Consider the following 16,873-nt stretch of genomic DNA (forward strand, 5'->3'; position numbering starts at 1 on the left):
TCTCATAATTTATTGTTACCTAGTCTTCAGCATTTTCAGTTGTGCAGCCTTTGCCTTTTTGCTGAGCAATGTTAGAAGAGACTACAGGCACAGAGAATTAAAGTTCAGGTGTCTAAGAAGAAAATAACCCATAAGATTGGGAGCTGAGAAGGGAAAGGGCCTGTGAACCCTAGCTCTAACTGAACTACCTGTACACCAATGAAAATTTAATCTATGGACCTTGTACTCGGGAACGGGGAAACAAATGGCGACCACAGCACACTCATCCATCTTGCCTTCTGCAAAGAACCTAGTTATCCCCAAAGTTGGAAATAAACACAAAATTAGCTTAAAGATTAATTTTACATTTGTTTGTTTTTCATGGCTTTACAAAAAGAAGTCCTGAATTCTGGTTGCTTCAATCCACGAAATGTAAGCAGAAGTCCTGGTAAAGACAGTGGGTTTGTTTTCCACTTTGCATCCAGTAGGTCCAAAGCTAACTATGCCGTGCACTTCCCACTTTTCTCTTCTAATCTGGCAAACCAATGGTCCACCAGAATCTCCCTGTAAGAAACAACCATTAGATGGGACTTGGAATTGCAAGAGTGTTATGTATGCCAATGATTTTGTGCTCTTTAAAGCTCTATTAACAAACATAACTAGATGTCCTCCTGAGGTCCCTTCTAGCCCTATGATTTTATGAAAAAATCAGACTTTTTACAGATTGCATAATGTATAAAACACAAACATCTAGTTCTGTTTTTAATGAGTGTCATTAGGGTGCTGAAAAACATATAGACACTATAGTGGAGTTCTTAGATCAGGCACCTTGCAATAAGGTCTGCCATTTTCAAGAAGTGAGGCAAGCACCATGTTTCACCAGTATAAAGCAGTCTTGATGAGATTTATCTATCAGGTTGGAGTCCTCTTTAGGATTACCTAAACTGCACAGTTTCAGAGCCACATGAATAGCATTTTCCACCAAACATAAGGCTATTAGATGCATTTATAAGCTTCTTGTTCTGTAAAGATGAACAATCATTTATTGGATTAAGAAAGTGGATGATTCAAAGACTTGGTAATGGTATACAGAGTGTTTCGTCTCTAACCCATAGGTGTAAATCAAGACTAGGCTGGTCATTACTAACATTTGGTAGGTTGTTTAATGGCCCACGTGAAGAGAATAAGTGGTCTGAATCTGATTTGTACAAAAAGGTATGGCCCACAACAAACACTTCAGCTGATGCTAGATTCTTCCTTGCCTCTGAGGATAGAACAAGAGGCAATGGACTGAAATTGCAGCATGGGAGGTTCAGGTTGGACATTAGGAAAAAGTTCCTAACTGTCAGGGTGATCAAACACTGGAACGAATTGCCAAGGGAGGTGGTAGAATCTCCATCCCTGGAGATATTTAAGAAGAGGTTACATAGATGGCGTTCAGGGATGGTCTAGAAAGTGCTTGGTCCTGCCATGAGGGCAGGGGGCTGGACTCGATGGCCTCTCGAGGTCCCTTCCAGTCCTACTCTTCTATGATTCTATGTCCTATGGCTGAACAGTGAGAGGGTAGTCAAGGACTGAGAAGGCCAATGAGCCAATTACTTCAGTAGTTCTTGAAGTTATGCATGCAGAGAGGGGGAAGGGTATGTTGACAGCTACTTATGCTGTAGCTCGGGTGCACAAGGGCAGGGTGGGCCCCTTTGGGGGGGCATGAAATTTCATAAGGTTGCACAGCATGATCAGCTGCTAGGTCTCAGGCTCATCCATCTAATTAAAAATGTTGAAGTATATAACTGTTTTTATGTATGTGTATTCACATTTATATATCAATAAAGTTTTACATTTTACACGTTTTCTTACACATGCCAAAGGTTTTTTTTCTTCTCCCCCATATGAACATAACTGAAATTTGTCGGTTTGGATTTATTAGACAGGTGGGGGGCTGCTAATTGCAGGGATGAAAAAAGTGAGGCCTGACATAAGTTTGCTCTCCCCTGCTGTAGCTGATCTATGGGAAATACAAATTACTTCAGTATGCAAGGTTACTAGTCACCTTTCACAAGGACTAAGAATGAACACTCCCAAGCTGCCTTCCCACATCCAAAAATAAAATAAAATTATAAAAATAATTTCCTTACATTGTCTGTCCAAAAATCATCATAAAACATTCTTAGATACAAAGAGGTTGAAAAGTGAAATCTCTTTATTTAGACTAATCAAAAGTGGTAAGTCTCTGACAAGAGATTCCTTTGCAGCAGTTTTGGGCGTTTTTAGTAACTTTTTCTCTAAGAGTATATGCAGCTATGAACATTTTTCCGTAGACTTGAACTGCAATGGTCTTAAAATAACATCCTCTTGATTATCTCTCATTTTTTTCTTTTTACTATTCAGATCAGGATACTGGACTAATGCTTTGAACCAGGACTTTTCCCCTGTAATTTGAGGCCTCTGGGAATCTTAATCTATGCCACTGCTTAAAAACTCTCTCTCCAATTGGATTAGGAATATCCAACCTTTTTATCACCAAATATCATGTTTAATCATCTTTATAGCATTTAACATGGAGTTTGCAACAGCCTTTATCTTGAATGTTGGAGTATACCCTTTGAAAACTACATATCCCAGCATGCACTGTGGACCATCGTATGTAGAGATATATAATCTTCAGTGGCCAGAAAACACTTCCCTTTAAAGTAACACAGAGAAAGCCATGCTTGTCTATATACTAATCAAAACAGAAAAGCAGTCCAGTAGCACTTTAAAGATTAACAGAATAATTTATTAGGTGATAAGCTTTCAGGGGACAGACCCACTTCTTCAGATCATTACCATACTAGTCTGTTCTGGTATGGCTATGATCTGAAGAAGTGGGTCTGTCCCACGAAAGCTCATCACCTAATAAATTGTTCTGTTAGTCTTGAAAGTTCTACTGGATGGCTTTCTTCTCTTTAAAGATAGGGGTGGCAACAGGCCATTTTAGAAAGCTACAAACTACGTTAGCTATCCCTGTGCTCAACAGCGTTATATTTTCAGTCATGTTTGGAATTAACAGCTAATTTTTTTTGTACCTGACAGGCAGCAGGAGTCTCCCCAGTGTCCCTGAATCCAGCACAGAGCATTGACTGCTGAACTCTGTCTCCCCAGAATTTCTTTTGGCGACATGTACTGAAATCTATGATTGGTAACTTGGCCTGGTTCAAAACCTCAGACAAAGTAAGGTTTTCTTTCCCACCTTTAAAAGAAAAAATAGAACGAAAAAAATGGAATGTGAAGCACTTTTCCATTCTAAATATCAAAATTTCAAGTGACATGAATAACAATTTAATAATATTCATGTACAAGAATTTGGTTTCATTTGTTCCAGCTTAAAAGATTCAGACCTTTCTATTTTCGTTTGATTCATTCTGATTTTTTTTTTGTTTTGTATTTTGCTTAAGTAGTAGTGTGTGTCTATTCTACAAGTATAGTTAACTGTAAACTGCATTTCACCACAATATATTGTTGCCACAGTTTGCAGCTGAGATTAAGGAGCCAACTATTTGTTCATCTCTGTGCAGGGTTATGAAATGTTGGCAGCACAGAACTGGGAGGTTTGTACTTCTACTGTCCATTTTTTTATCTGTTTTATTTTGTCTCCAGGACTAAAGAGTCTGGCACTTTTCATGGCCATTAGCTAGAATATAAGCTTTTTGGGGCAGGGTTTGTATCAGATGTTTGTGCACTTATTAACACAATTGGGCTGTAATCCAGATTGGAACCTCAAATGTGCTACCCACATATAAAATAAGAAATATTAGAAGACTTACCTGGTGCTGCTCAGGTCCTTCGGGGCAGGGGGGCTGGTAATATGGAGTGTGTGTTTAGAAGTCAATTGAGCAAGGAGGGGCACTTAAGGGTGGGGTGCAGGAGTCAAGGCAATCAATGGGGAGGAGGGGTCGGCCACTGGCTTCTCCCTGGGGATGTTCCAGGATGGGAGGGAAGGGCACAACCTGCCCACTGGCTCTTTCCTGGGGCTGGGGGGACATGCACCCCTTTCCCCACCCCACCAGCTCCTCCCTGGGTAGGCTGGGGGCAGGGGAAGCTGTGCATCCCAGCTTCTAACTTCAGCTAGCGTTAAGGAGAGCTGTGGCCCCTGGTTTCAGCCCAGGTGGGGAGATGCACAAATGCCAGGCTCCCCAGGATTGGGTGTTGCCGTGTACCCCAGCCACCAGCTTCAGCCTGGGACCAGACTTGGGCACACAGGCCATCTGCTAGTGCCGCCTGGGGGGGTGGCCAGCAGTTTCTGCGCTGGATCAGGCTGGGGTGCTGAGTGCTGCTGGACAGGCTGGGATATTTGCTTGCTGCCCCTTATGATCATTCCTGAGTATAACTGTCCCTGCCCTCTCACCTCTCCCTTTCCTTTTGGTACGAAACAATCCCATTATTGTGGCACAACTGAACACTGCCCTTGCTTTAAGTTACAATAAGAGGAAGCTGCATACCACATTTGGTGGTCCTAGCTCTTACCATTTAGGAGTTCTTGACCAAATGGGCTCAGACTGAAAGACACACATTTCTAAAATATAACATAAAAACAGGCAAAAGCCTTAAAAAAATGTTGAAAAATTTAGTTTTCAAGCATGTGGTAGCATGGGCACTAACTGTTGTCAAAATTTTGGGCATGCTCCTTAGGGCTGGAACTATTCTGTATTTGTATGGTGCCTAGCATAACAGGGCTCTAGTCCTTGACTGGGATTTCTAGATGCTATGGTAATACTGTTAAAAGAGCAACATCATATAAACGAATAAGTCAGTCACCTATTTCAGTAAGTGCTGTCATACTAGTTACACTTCAGAAGCAATGGATGTTATTTGGCTTTCTTGTATGCTCAGCACAGGAAGGCATCCTGCCTATATTGCTGTGTGGTAGAAAAAGAATCCTCCTCTCTATCATTGGAGTTTCAAAAAGTAACAGGCTAAAAGTTGTTCTCAGAGGGCAGTCTACACTAGATCTTAAAGTCGATCCTAGATACGAAATTCCAGCTACAGCAATTGCATAGCTACAATTACTTATTTGGCTGCCCTCACTAAGGACGATTGACAGGAGAAAGTCCCTTGTTGATCTCACTTACTCCTCACGAGAATGAGGAGTACAGGTGTTGACTGTGGACCCTGATAGTTCAATTTCACTCATTCCCTACTAGGCACATGAAGTCAAATCCCAGAAGATCAACCCTGACCGAGTCGATCTCCTCGTAACTTTAGGTGTACCCTGAGGGCATGCTCATTCCACAGACTGCTGAAGTCTAATCTCTGAAGTACCTCTTGTGTGCCCCCATCCAGACACCCAGCATAATTGTCCTGGGCGAAGAATGCCGTCTGTCTTAGGTAGGCATGCATAGTGAATAAATTGGTTTGGTATGATATCTTCTGTAGGCTTGACCAAGGCAATGTCATAATCCAGCTCATTTAGGTGAGGGTAGTTGAAGTGCTCATGTTGATAAATTCGCTTTACATGGTAGACTCGCTCTGTGGATTCAGTACGATTAAGGTTATGCTTGCCCAAGAGAATTCGCCAGTTTGCTGCATATTCTGCTTTTCCTCTAAAAAAAGGAAAATAAACATAGGGTCATAAGAACATAACATTGAGCCCAATACCCTCTTTTTAATGGTTTTTTTTCCACCTGATTATTACGTGCAGTAGGTGTTACTTCATTCACTCACATAGTTGACCAGAAGGCTGTTTACATCATACCTGCATGACAGTTATATCAAAGGTCATGAATTTAAAATGACATTCTTTAGAAGTGCAAAATGATAGTCTGCTGTAATGAGTGAAGGTGTTTTTATTCTGAAAAATGGAATCCTGCCATAAAGGTAGATAAGAAATTAGTGAAAGAGGTTCTCCTAATATCATAACCTCAAAAGAGCAGTTGGCCTAGAATTTAATAGTAACAAAGATACAGTTTGACTTTGCACTGCAAGAATAAACAATGCATCATTATTACAGCAGGTCTCTGCAAAAAATGTGAATAGACAGATCATATAGATGCTTAGGAAGGGAACAAAAAGGTTTAGAGGCTTCATGCTCTTACCTTTCTCTGCTGGATGTTGCACATGAATGTAAAAAGAGGCTTTGCATCCAGGATACAGTACAATTTCTAGCTGACTGGGGAAAAGGAATGAATTTTACACATTTCTTTAGGGCAAAATGTGTTGCTCCTGAGTCAATTTGCTTTGTATCAGGAATTTCAGCTCTGATTCAGCAAAGTAATTATTGAAACTATTTGTGCTTCAGTATAGACACATGCTTAAGTATCTTGCTGTGCTGAGGCCTGAGTGAAGATTAGGAGAGAACTGAATTCATCACTTCAGTGCTCTAACTATGGGCAGGACATACAATACATAGCTTTACATAGGCTTTCTAATTACTGAATTTGTCAAGATTTCCACTGTATAGCTTAAGTAGCATGCCACACTTTAGACAGGTCTTTGTGACAGTGTGAATTTCAGTCTACGCCAGGGCTACGTCTACAATAGCACCGTACGTCGAAGTAGCCTATTTCGAAGTAAGGACATCGAAATAGGCTACTTTGATGTGTATCGTCTACACGTCCTCCAGGGCTGGTGCCATCGACGTTCCACGTTGAAGTAGCAACGGGGAGCATCAAAAGGAGCCTCCCCGGAAAGAAATGTGGAGCGCTCCCCGTCGAAATAAGGGGTCAGCAAAGCCCCAAGCCGCTCCCTTAAAGGGCCCCTCCCAGACACACTTGCCCTGCACAGCACGAGATCCACAGAGCTGACAACCAGTTGCAGACCCTGTGCACGCAGCATGGACCCCCAGCTGCAGCAGCAGCAGCCAGAAGCCCTGGGCTAAGGGCTGCTGTACGCGGTGACCATAGAGCCCCGCAGGGGCTGAACAAAGTCTCTCAACCCCTCAGCTGATGGCCGCCGTGGAGGACCCCGCTATTTCGAAGTAGCGGGAAGCGGACCTTCTACACATGCCCTACTTTGACGTCGAAGTATGGGAATAGCGATTTCGACGTCTCACCGCCTAACGTCGATTCAATGTCGAAATAGCACACGGCGCGTGTAGACACGACCCGTGCTATTTTGACGTTGTGCTGGCTACTTTGAAGTAGCTGGCTAGTGTAGACACACCCCAAATGACATATTGGCATGGAGATTGTCCATATATTTTTCAGAAAGTTTGAACTTTATTAGACCATAACTTACACAGCTGGTTGATTGCATTCGTTTCTATTTTACTTGTTTGTGATATAATCTTTTACATTGTACATCACCTCCATTGTTTCTTTATAAAATGTAAACAAAATTACATTGCAGTTATTTTAAAAGGGAATTTACAAAATATGTGACACGTTGGCTACGTCTACACTAGCCCCAAACTTCTAAATGGCCACGCAAATGGCCATGTCAGAGTTTACTAATGAAGTGCTGAAATGCATATTCAGCGCTTCATTAGCATGCGGGCGACCGCTGCACTTTGAAATTGATGCGCCTCGCTGCCGCGCGGCTCATCCCAATGGAGCTCTTTTTCAAAAGGACCCCGCCTACTTCGAAGTCCCCTTATTCCCATGAGCTGATGGGAATAAGGGGACTTCGAAGTAGGTGGGGTCCTTTCGGAAAGGAGCCCTGTCGGGACGAGCCACGTGAATTTCGAAGTGCCGCAGCCGCCTGCATGCTAACGAAGCACTGAATATGCATTTCAGCACTTCATTAGTAAAGTACGAAATGGCCATTTGCGTGGCCATTTCAAAGTTTGGCGCTAGTGTAGACACGGCCATTCAGCGATGATCATCACGTATGATATAGGAAAAGAAATACTAAATAGTACGAATGTGTCCCAGGTACAGAAAATAACTGCCTTTGGAATCATTATATGAGAGAATAATAGTGCTATTTCATTGTTCGAAACCAGTGTGAAATATTGGCCACAGAAAGCAAAACTTTTAGGGACTGGATAAAACCCATACTTGTTTGATTTTATTCCTTCCTGTGATGGAATCATATTTCTTAATACAAGCACAAAACTAGAAGTTCTTTTGACTTCAGTTAGGAAAATATATTGAAAGAGAACATCTAAATAATACCCCTTAGAGGTCATCTTTTGCATTTTGATAGATTTTTCTTTTGCTATTACCACCCTAATTTCCAGGTTACGTTCCACAATTTAACCACGCCCCAGTAGGGCGCCCAATTTTCCTTGATCATTTTCTATCATTCTTTCTGATGTGTGACTTCTCATGGTGTCTCTGAGTCACAATGGCTGAAGTGCAAAGTACATCTAATTCTGTACTTATTTCTCCCTTTCGTAGTAATAATCCATTTACAAAAATATATTCCATAACCTTCCAGAACTCAAGCGAAAACTGCAGATACAAAACTTACTTCTGGAAGCAGTGGGCAGCTGTAAGAACCCAGCTTTTGTGAATGAGTGTCCCTCCGCAAACATGAATAAACTTGCTATTTGTTCTAGTCCAAACCTAGGAATAGAACTAAAAGTTAGAAAATAGTAAGAAAATTTGTAAGGGGATATTTCTTGGGTACATGAAAGGAAGGGATGAACTAATGATGATGTAACAGTGCCCTCTACTGAACAGTGTTTTACTAGCAGTTGTGAAAGAAACACATGTAGCTCAGCATTCTTCTCTCTGTGTAAATTGATGTTAAGGTGGAATTGTTAAGACCCCCCCACCCCCCTACTAATGCCACTGTGAAATGAAAGTCACTGGCTACGTCTACACGTGCACGCTACATCGAAATAAGCTATTTCGATGAATAACGTCTACCCGTCCTCCAGGGCTGGCAACGTCGACGTTCAACTTTGACGTTGGGCAGCACCACATCGAAATAGGCGCTGCAAGGGAACGTCTATACGCCAAAGTAGCACACATCGAAATAAGGGTGCCAGGAACAGCTGCAGACAGGGTCACGGGGCGGACTCAACATCAAGCCGCTCCATTAAAGGGCCCCTCCCAGACACAGTTGCACTAAACAACACAAGATCCACAGAGCCAACAACTGGTTGCAGACCCTGTGCATGCAGCATGGATCCCCAGCTGCCGCAGCAGCAGCCAGAAGCCCTGGGCTAAGGGCTGCTGCACACAGTGACCATAGAGCCCCGCAGGGGCTGGAGAGAGAGCGTCTCTCAACCCCTCAGCTGATGGCTGCCATGACGGATCCCACTATTTCGATGTTGCGGGATGCAGATCGTCTACATGTGCCCTACTTCGACGTTGAACGTCGAAGTAGGGTGCTATTCCCATCCCCTCATGGGGTTAGCGGCTTCGACATCTCGCCGCCTAACGTCGATTTCACCTTCGAAATTGCGCTCGCCACGTGTAGCCGTGACGGGCGCTATTTCGAAGTTAGTGCCGCTACTTCGAAGTAGCATGCACGTGTAGACACGGCTACTGTGTAATAATAATAAGCAATTTTACTATTGACTTCTATAGAAGCATTTAGCACAATAGACACACGTTACAGGTTTAAAACAAAAAGTGGTCAAGTAGCACTTTAAAGACTAGCACAATAATTTATTAGGTGAGCTTTCGTGGGACAGACCCAAGGTTTGTTCCTCTGTCATCTTACCTGCAATGAGACTTGCCAAGGCCAAGAATGTGGCCTTACTTCATTGCCTGATATAATCCTCTCCAATGTGTTTGGCTGAAAATGTGGAACCCCACAGTTTTCTGGCCAATCTGAAATGTACAGATAAATAAGTGAAGTCAACAAGATTGTGCTCTAACAGTGGTAAGCTGATTCTGGAATGATGAAGCAACCAAAAAAATGCAGAGAATTTTGGAAAATTAGGTAAACTGACAATCGTCAATAATATACTATATTCAACCTTTTATTCATATATTCCTTTTTCAACAATTATGCATTGAAGTATAGGGACATTTTAAAAGCGGATTTTAAAACTTCGGATAGATCAATAAACACATGGAAGAGTTTATTCTGTGACCTTATTAGTTTATATACCTAACCCTTCTATTTGCAAATGTCTACGACTAGTTTGCTTTGGGGGCAAATTTTCTTTTGTATCTCAATTTAATAATGATTGCTTCTTTGGAATATGTAATCACTTTTTGGAAATAACTTATGGTGAGAAATTTTCATAAGTTTTATTGGTTTTGTGTTATTTACATATAACTGGATGCATTCTATGGAATACACACTCATACTTCAAACAATGTTTCAAAAACTTCCTATTTACCATGGATGCACCCAGTAATAGAGGAAAATGCCTATGATAGGTTTGAAGAAATGTGAATTAAAGGTAAGAAGTTGGGTGTTTAAAAATAGCCCACACTACATCAGGCACCTGATCCTGCAAGCTGTAGTTACACAAGTGGTTCCATTTTATAAATCACATGAACCCCTTATCTTGACAGGTGTCAAAGAAACCACTGGAGTCTCCAAGACTTCTCTTTTAAAAAGGGAAATATTAATAATATTCAAAATATTAACAGCAATGGCAACTTCTGACCTAGGAGCAAAAAAAGAAAAGAAAAGATTTCTTTGGACTATTAGGTGGGGTTGCTAAGCATTTGACCAAAGAAAGAAATCCCCATGGAACCCAAACAGTTCCTTCTAATCTGAGGCCCAAATTAAGGGCACTAGTAAGCAAGGAAGGATTGACCTTATCAAACAAGTCTAAACATGTGAACAGGATCTGCTGAATTAAAATTCACTATGTTTCAAAAAAGAGAGATTATGTAGTATCAACTTACCTATATTCAGGAATGTGGGGTGATATGGCTGTGGAGATGCTTGTGCTAAAGAAAGTACAAACTGCAGCATAAGCATTCTGTCTACAATTATTGCCAAGAACTTGATCAGACGAGAAAAGAAGAGAGACTGAATTTTATACTGCAGTACAACTGTCATTACTGAACATGACACTGGAGGGACAGGTCCAAAACACACCTCTGCTTGTTGTCATTTTCATGATAAAATAGAATAAAACAATGCAGGGCAGAACAAAACACCAAAGCCTGGATGGTTCTTCCTGTGCTTAGCATTCTTGTTGTGACCTGCTGTGAGGGCAGGTCACATCAGCAGTTTTACACTGGACAGCAAAAACAAAACGGGCATTTCTGCAAGGTACTGTTACATGTTTAGGGAATTTTGGTCCAACATCCTCTTTATGATTAATGATTTATAAAACAAATGAAGACATTGAATTTTTATGATTTAATAACATTGATGGGCAGTTTCATCCACTTAGTACTAGGTGGGGCTAGAGAACATGTTTTCTGTAAGTAAACACACTAAATCATTGAAAGCTCTGGACCCAGATTCATTAAATTATGCTACCTTTAGCCACGTGGGGGCAAAAACCTCTTCTTGTGAGGCTGAACAGCTTGCAACACCATGTGGTTAATTGTTGCTGGGGTTGCCTTTTTGCTAGTAAGTAAACATGATTGAAGCAGGGTTAGAATTTGTTGGCATAATTTTCTCATTTGTGTTTATTCCCTTTTTAAAATTTCTTTGATATGTTGATTGAACAGTGTGTTCTGTAATATACAGAAGACTGATAATAAGATTGATGACATCTCTTCTGGTCACATATTATTTTGGTTTAACACTGCTAATGACTTACAGACCTCATGTTAGTATTCTGCTGTCTGAATGCACTGACCCTTCTGCATGTGATGTCTGTAAGCTCAAGATGCAGCATTTCTAGAGATTTAGCAACCATATCTTTGAACAGATGCAGCAAAGACTGCAAATATTTTCCTTAATCTAATACAGTCAAAAGTTAAATGTCTGAGGACATCGGATAACTAGCATTTTTCTCTCAGAGATGTTCCACAGCCTTAACCCCCCTAAACAAACAGCTTCAGCGGCCCACCCCTGCATGTAGGCATCCCTCTTGCCCTGCATGATGTTGAGGAGGGTGCAGCAGGTGCCCACCACCTGCAGGATGTTGTGCACCTGACCTTGAGGAGGGTGAGGAGACTCTGCCACTGCCCCTTAAGGTGCCCCCGAACTAGCACCCCACTGAGTGGTAGGAGTCTGGAGTAGCCAGTTTCCATATTGCGATCATGACCTGCTTCTTGAGGGGGAGTGCAGGCCACATGGTGGTGTCCTGGTGCCTCAGTGCTGGTGTCAGCCAGTGGTATAGCTCATGGAAGGTGTCCCAGCTCATGTGGAAGTTCTGCAGCCATATGGCATTGGCCCAGCACCAGTCACTCCCACCAGTTTCCACTGCTGGGGTGGCTCCATGGGTGTCTCGGTGCCAGAGGGTGGGGTGCAGGTTGGGGGGGGGGTCCACGGCAACCATGCAGAGAAGGTGGGCAACGGTGTCCACAATGTCTGCATCCACTGCCAGAAGCAGGATGTTGTCGGCCATGGTGCTGCTGCACTGAGGTCTGCGTTGCTGCTGGCAGTTTGGCAGGACTCAGTTTGTGCAGGGCGGAGGAGTTGGAGGGGGGCCCTTTAAGGAGGCGACTAGCTGCGGGCCACGGAAGGGCTTGGCAGCCATGCGACCCCATCTGTGGCGTCTCCGCCTCACTTCTTTCAAAAGAGTGCTCAGACAGATGAGGATGCTCCCATTCAAAAAAAACAGGACGGATTGTTGAAAGAGGAGGTCAACCTGTGGTCCACTTTTGCCGTGTAGTCATACACTTTCAAACGCTGGGATGTCAATTCCTGGCTTTCGGTTTTGCCCTTTCAATGGTGGGCTCCCATGGAGAGACAGCCCCAAAAAGTACAAGTTTTGTTTCTGATAAATCTAACCCCAATTCCATGTACATTCACAACAGTAATTTTGAACACTGGTCAAAAAATGAAAAGATTAAATTGACATGTAACCTGACCATCATTTAGATTTAAAATGCCAAAAGTAACTTTCTAAAGACCTCATCCAAAGTGCACCCAACATTCTCTGATATAATGCCCTTTAAAAAAAAAAGGCAGCTTACCTATTCCATCCACATTGTTAATATTCAGATGACTATTTTAGTTTTTTCTAAATCCACATTAAAAAATCTTATATTTTTAGTCCTTTTCAAAAGCAAAGGAAAATCCACAAATCTATGCACTATATTTATTATCAAGCCACACTGACTCAATTAGAAGCCTAAAGACCTGAGCTTGCCAAAATAAGAGAGCATCTGTTATTTTTATTAGTAAGACATTGATCTGATTACCTTTTTGTCCCCTTACTCTTCATTTGCAGTTTATTTTCTTTTATAGCGGTAATGAGATATTGGTATTTCTGTATCAGATCTGTCAGTACTACAGAATAAGTTTACTCACAGCAGAGCTTTATGTAACCTAGTATTTGTAGCACTAGCTTCTCCACTATATAGCAGCTGACCATTGTATAATACACTGTGACTATATAGTCTCTTTTTCTGCTTACAATTTCCTTCTAATCAGTACCAATACTATTTTAGGACTTATTACAACTATTTTGAAAAAAAAAAATCTACAATGATCAGAATTAACCCATTATTTTCAAATGACTCCCCAGGCAGAGAGAGAGTGTACTCATACAAACAGAGACACATTTTGGGGAGGGGGAAATCAAGCAGTTCACATGGCAGTTCAATCAGCTGGAAATTTTAAAATTGTACTCTAAGTTGCATTACATTAAAAGCAAATGAGCAGCAACCTGACTTTTGGAACAAGTTTCATACCAGATAAATGAGAACGTGAGGTTGGTAGAAGGTTAAGTTGCTCAGGATGATCTCTGCTCCATGTGTCCTGTACACATCCAAACAGGCATAATTGTGACTATACATTTATCACTTATGCAATTAAAAAAAAAAGAAAAAAAATCACAATTCAATGTTCATTCATACCAAGATATCACTAGAAATACATTTAATGTCCAGAAACCAAACTGATCACTTACTTATCTGTAATATAGACACAGTATGACAGACGAACCTGAGATACATTTTTCGTGTCACGTTTAAGAAACAGATATCTGGGATAAAATTCACAGTACATGAGTCATTCACAGTTAATTGGGTATCTTTGGTAATATTGTACATTTATGGGTCTTCTTTATACCTCAAGTGCTATGTCCTTTAGTGACAAGTATCAGAGGGGTAGTTGTGTCAGCTTGTACCCACAAAAACAACAAGAAGTCCTCTGGCACCTTATAGGCAAAGTGCATCTTTCCCCATGAAAGTTTATGCTCCAATTTATCTGTTAGTCTATAAGGTGCCACAGGACTTATTGTTTAAGTCCTTTGGATACTCAGTGTAATTCATTATAACTATATAGACTAATTTAAGTCATGTTTCAGTAGTATCTTCTATCTATACTTTGTCTGTGACATATATCCTGTATAGAATGAAGGTAGACTGGCAGAACAAACCTTACTCTGCATTTTATATTACAGAACACTCCTGCTCATTAACTTGCTAGTAATCACAGTGTAATTAATATTATGCCCTTTATATATGACAAAAATGGTATTTAATGGCTATGTAAATCTAAAAGATATAGCTTTTAAAAACAGTATACCATTTCCCAAAACAGTTTCCATGTAATAGGATTTTTACTAAAGAGGGTAAGTTACATTTTTAAAAAAGTGTTCCTAACTATAAATTAGTAAAGTACAAAGAGGTACAATAATATGATCTTAAAAGATCCGTCTTTTGGGGAAAAAAATCTAGCATTGTTTTTAAGGTTGTTCACAACTAATACACAAGGACAGAGGAGTAATATATTAAACAAAAAAGTCAAGGAGCCATGAATATATAGCCCTCTTGCCTCTCAGGTATTTGATTTCCTTGGAGTTTCTTGTGGAGTTCTATTTTAAGTCAATTCACAGTCATCCCACCCTATTCTGAAGTGCTGAATTGTCCACACTGCCTGTGTTAAGTCTTAAAATGTGATATTTATTCACAAGACAGTTTAAATGTTGCAGTCATGTACATATTCACTCCACTGCAGTACTGGAACGGGCACAGCAACTTGGGTATCTCAGAGAGTGCATCACTGTTCTAAATGGCCTTTTCTTTGCCTCTTTAGCTGGAGGTGACGACTCAGTACTTTTCCTAGATATCTCTATAGGCTCAGTCTGCAACTGTTCTATTTGAATTTCAAGATGTTTTTGAATGGCCAATCCAAGAACTTCTGGGTCCACGGCTGCCCCATATACTTCCCATGTCATTCCTTCATCATCCCATCTCACCTCACGGACTGGAGACTTTGGGGCCTCTTGGTCTTGTTCTAAATTAACCTCTGGGAACACATGAGGGCGTCCTTCAGCTGCAACAGATGGGCTTGTGGCAACAGACTTGCATTCAACTGTAGAAATGGTTTGTACCTCTGCATCTTTATGCTCAAGAGAAGATTTCAGACTTTTGGTTAAGTCATTCATAGAGGTCATAGTCCATGTGTCTTTAGTCTTCATCATCATATCTGAACATTGCTGATTATGCAACATGATGTAAGCAGCCTTTGTTTCCTGTTGAATGCAGTGCTGAGCAGCTGCCAGATTCTCCCTAGGAACACTACAGCATTTCAGGATTCGCTTTGCATCCAGGCCTGATTCACTAACAGATGACACTAGTTTAGGAAAGGTGAGCATTCCTGAAGTAGGCAGGGACTGACAATATGTAGGAGTTACCTGTTCTCTTCCCGATTCACTCACTGAGCATACCAACCTTGGAACAAGTTGAAGAGACGGTATTGGTAAAGAATGGCAATAGGCAGGAACAGTGCCATCTATTTTCATAGCAGAGTCCTGCCTTGCACTACAGGGTAAGGCAATGCTGTTGTGAATGGTCATCACGGTAGGAGAATATATACTACTTGATGCATTATTGTAAACCATGATGCCTTGATTAAGTCCAGCTGATTGACTGTGCATTTTTATGTTTGGGAAACCACTTCCAGGCATGTGTGGTCCTAGAGTAGCACTGTGAAATGTTCCAGGATCTGTGTAAATGGTTGTGTTATATGTTACACCACCACTGTCAAAGCTGTTTGTGGGCACTTTTTGGTCTCTATGAACAGCAAGAATTTGAGTTGTCTGGTGCTGATAATTAGGAGTATTTTCATACGGTCCTGAGCTACACTCCTGTTTTTGTAAAGATGAGTTATCCATCAATGTATCATAACTACTGTTAGAAGAACTTTTAATGGAGTGTGTGGCACTAGTTTCCAGATGGGTGACAGCACTCTGCTGCTTGCAACTACATGTTAGGTCAGAATGGCTTCTTTGAACTGCAGCTTCCAATCCTTCCATTCGAGTCACACTCTGCTGATGTGCACCACAGACTGAAGAAATGTTCTCAACAGTGCTACTCTTGATATGCATCCTCTTGTCCTTTCCTTCCAGGGATATGGGAGTCTGGTCAACAGTCAGGACGCAGTTTGTAGTCTTCTGCACATTATCACCCAGTGACTGATCACTTGTGCTTCTGATAGCTGGTGAACTTTCCACCTTTCCACACTGCATGGAAGACCATTCAGAACTAGGGAGGCTTCCAACATTATTCTCGCTCGCCTGTGTTTGGCAGACACTACTACTGAGGCTCTTCTTGAGATCTTGTCTGTTGCTCTGTCTTTCATCAGCACTCACTTGCTCAATGCACGCCAGACTCGAGGAGCTCTTAGATAGAGAGTGGCTGGTTAGATTCAAAGGACGAGGGCAAACAGAATTTAATCTTGCCTGATGGGAATGGGTTTCGACCCGGTGGCTGTTGGCGGCTGCCATCACAAATAAAAGACCTGCAAGAAGAAAAGAGACTTTTAAAAACAATTCAATTAATGATTCTCAAGATCAGGAAATATTCACCATCTCTATGGATCCACAACTTAGGCCTCCCTTGCTTTTTATAGTCAAGAGCATGTGCCTTCAGGGATCAAAGTACAACATCCTTATTTAGTCTCAAGTGGATCAGCTTGTTCTTTACCA

At 41.5% G+C, this 16,873-nt stretch overlaps 1 protein-coding gene across 1 annotated transcript; it reads right to left on the reverse strand.

The window, feature by feature from the left end:
- Positions 1 to 287: 287 nt before the first annotated feature.
- Positions 288 to 16,527, reverse strand: LOC142016046 (elastase-1-like). Its single transcript, XM_075000108.1, is given in 9 exon segments — positions 288 to 543; positions 3,045 to 3,208; positions 5,278 to 5,558; positions 8,368 to 8,462; positions 9,571 to 9,680; positions 10,716 to 10,815; positions 13,607 to 13,660; positions 13,662 to 13,698; positions 16,463 to 16,527. Coding segments are annotated over 9 exon segments (1,083 nt in total). The 3' UTR covers positions 288 to 366.
- Positions 16,528 to 16,873: the final 346 nt, after the last annotated feature.

The sequence above is a fragment of the Carettochelys insculpta genome, chromosome 7, assembly GCF_033958435.1.
Source record: "Carettochelys insculpta isolate YL-2023 chromosome 7, ASM3395843v1, whole genome shotgun sequence".
Classification (NCBI taxonomy): domain Eukaryota; kingdom Metazoa; phylum Chordata; order Testudines; family Carettochelyidae; genus Carettochelys; species Carettochelys insculpta.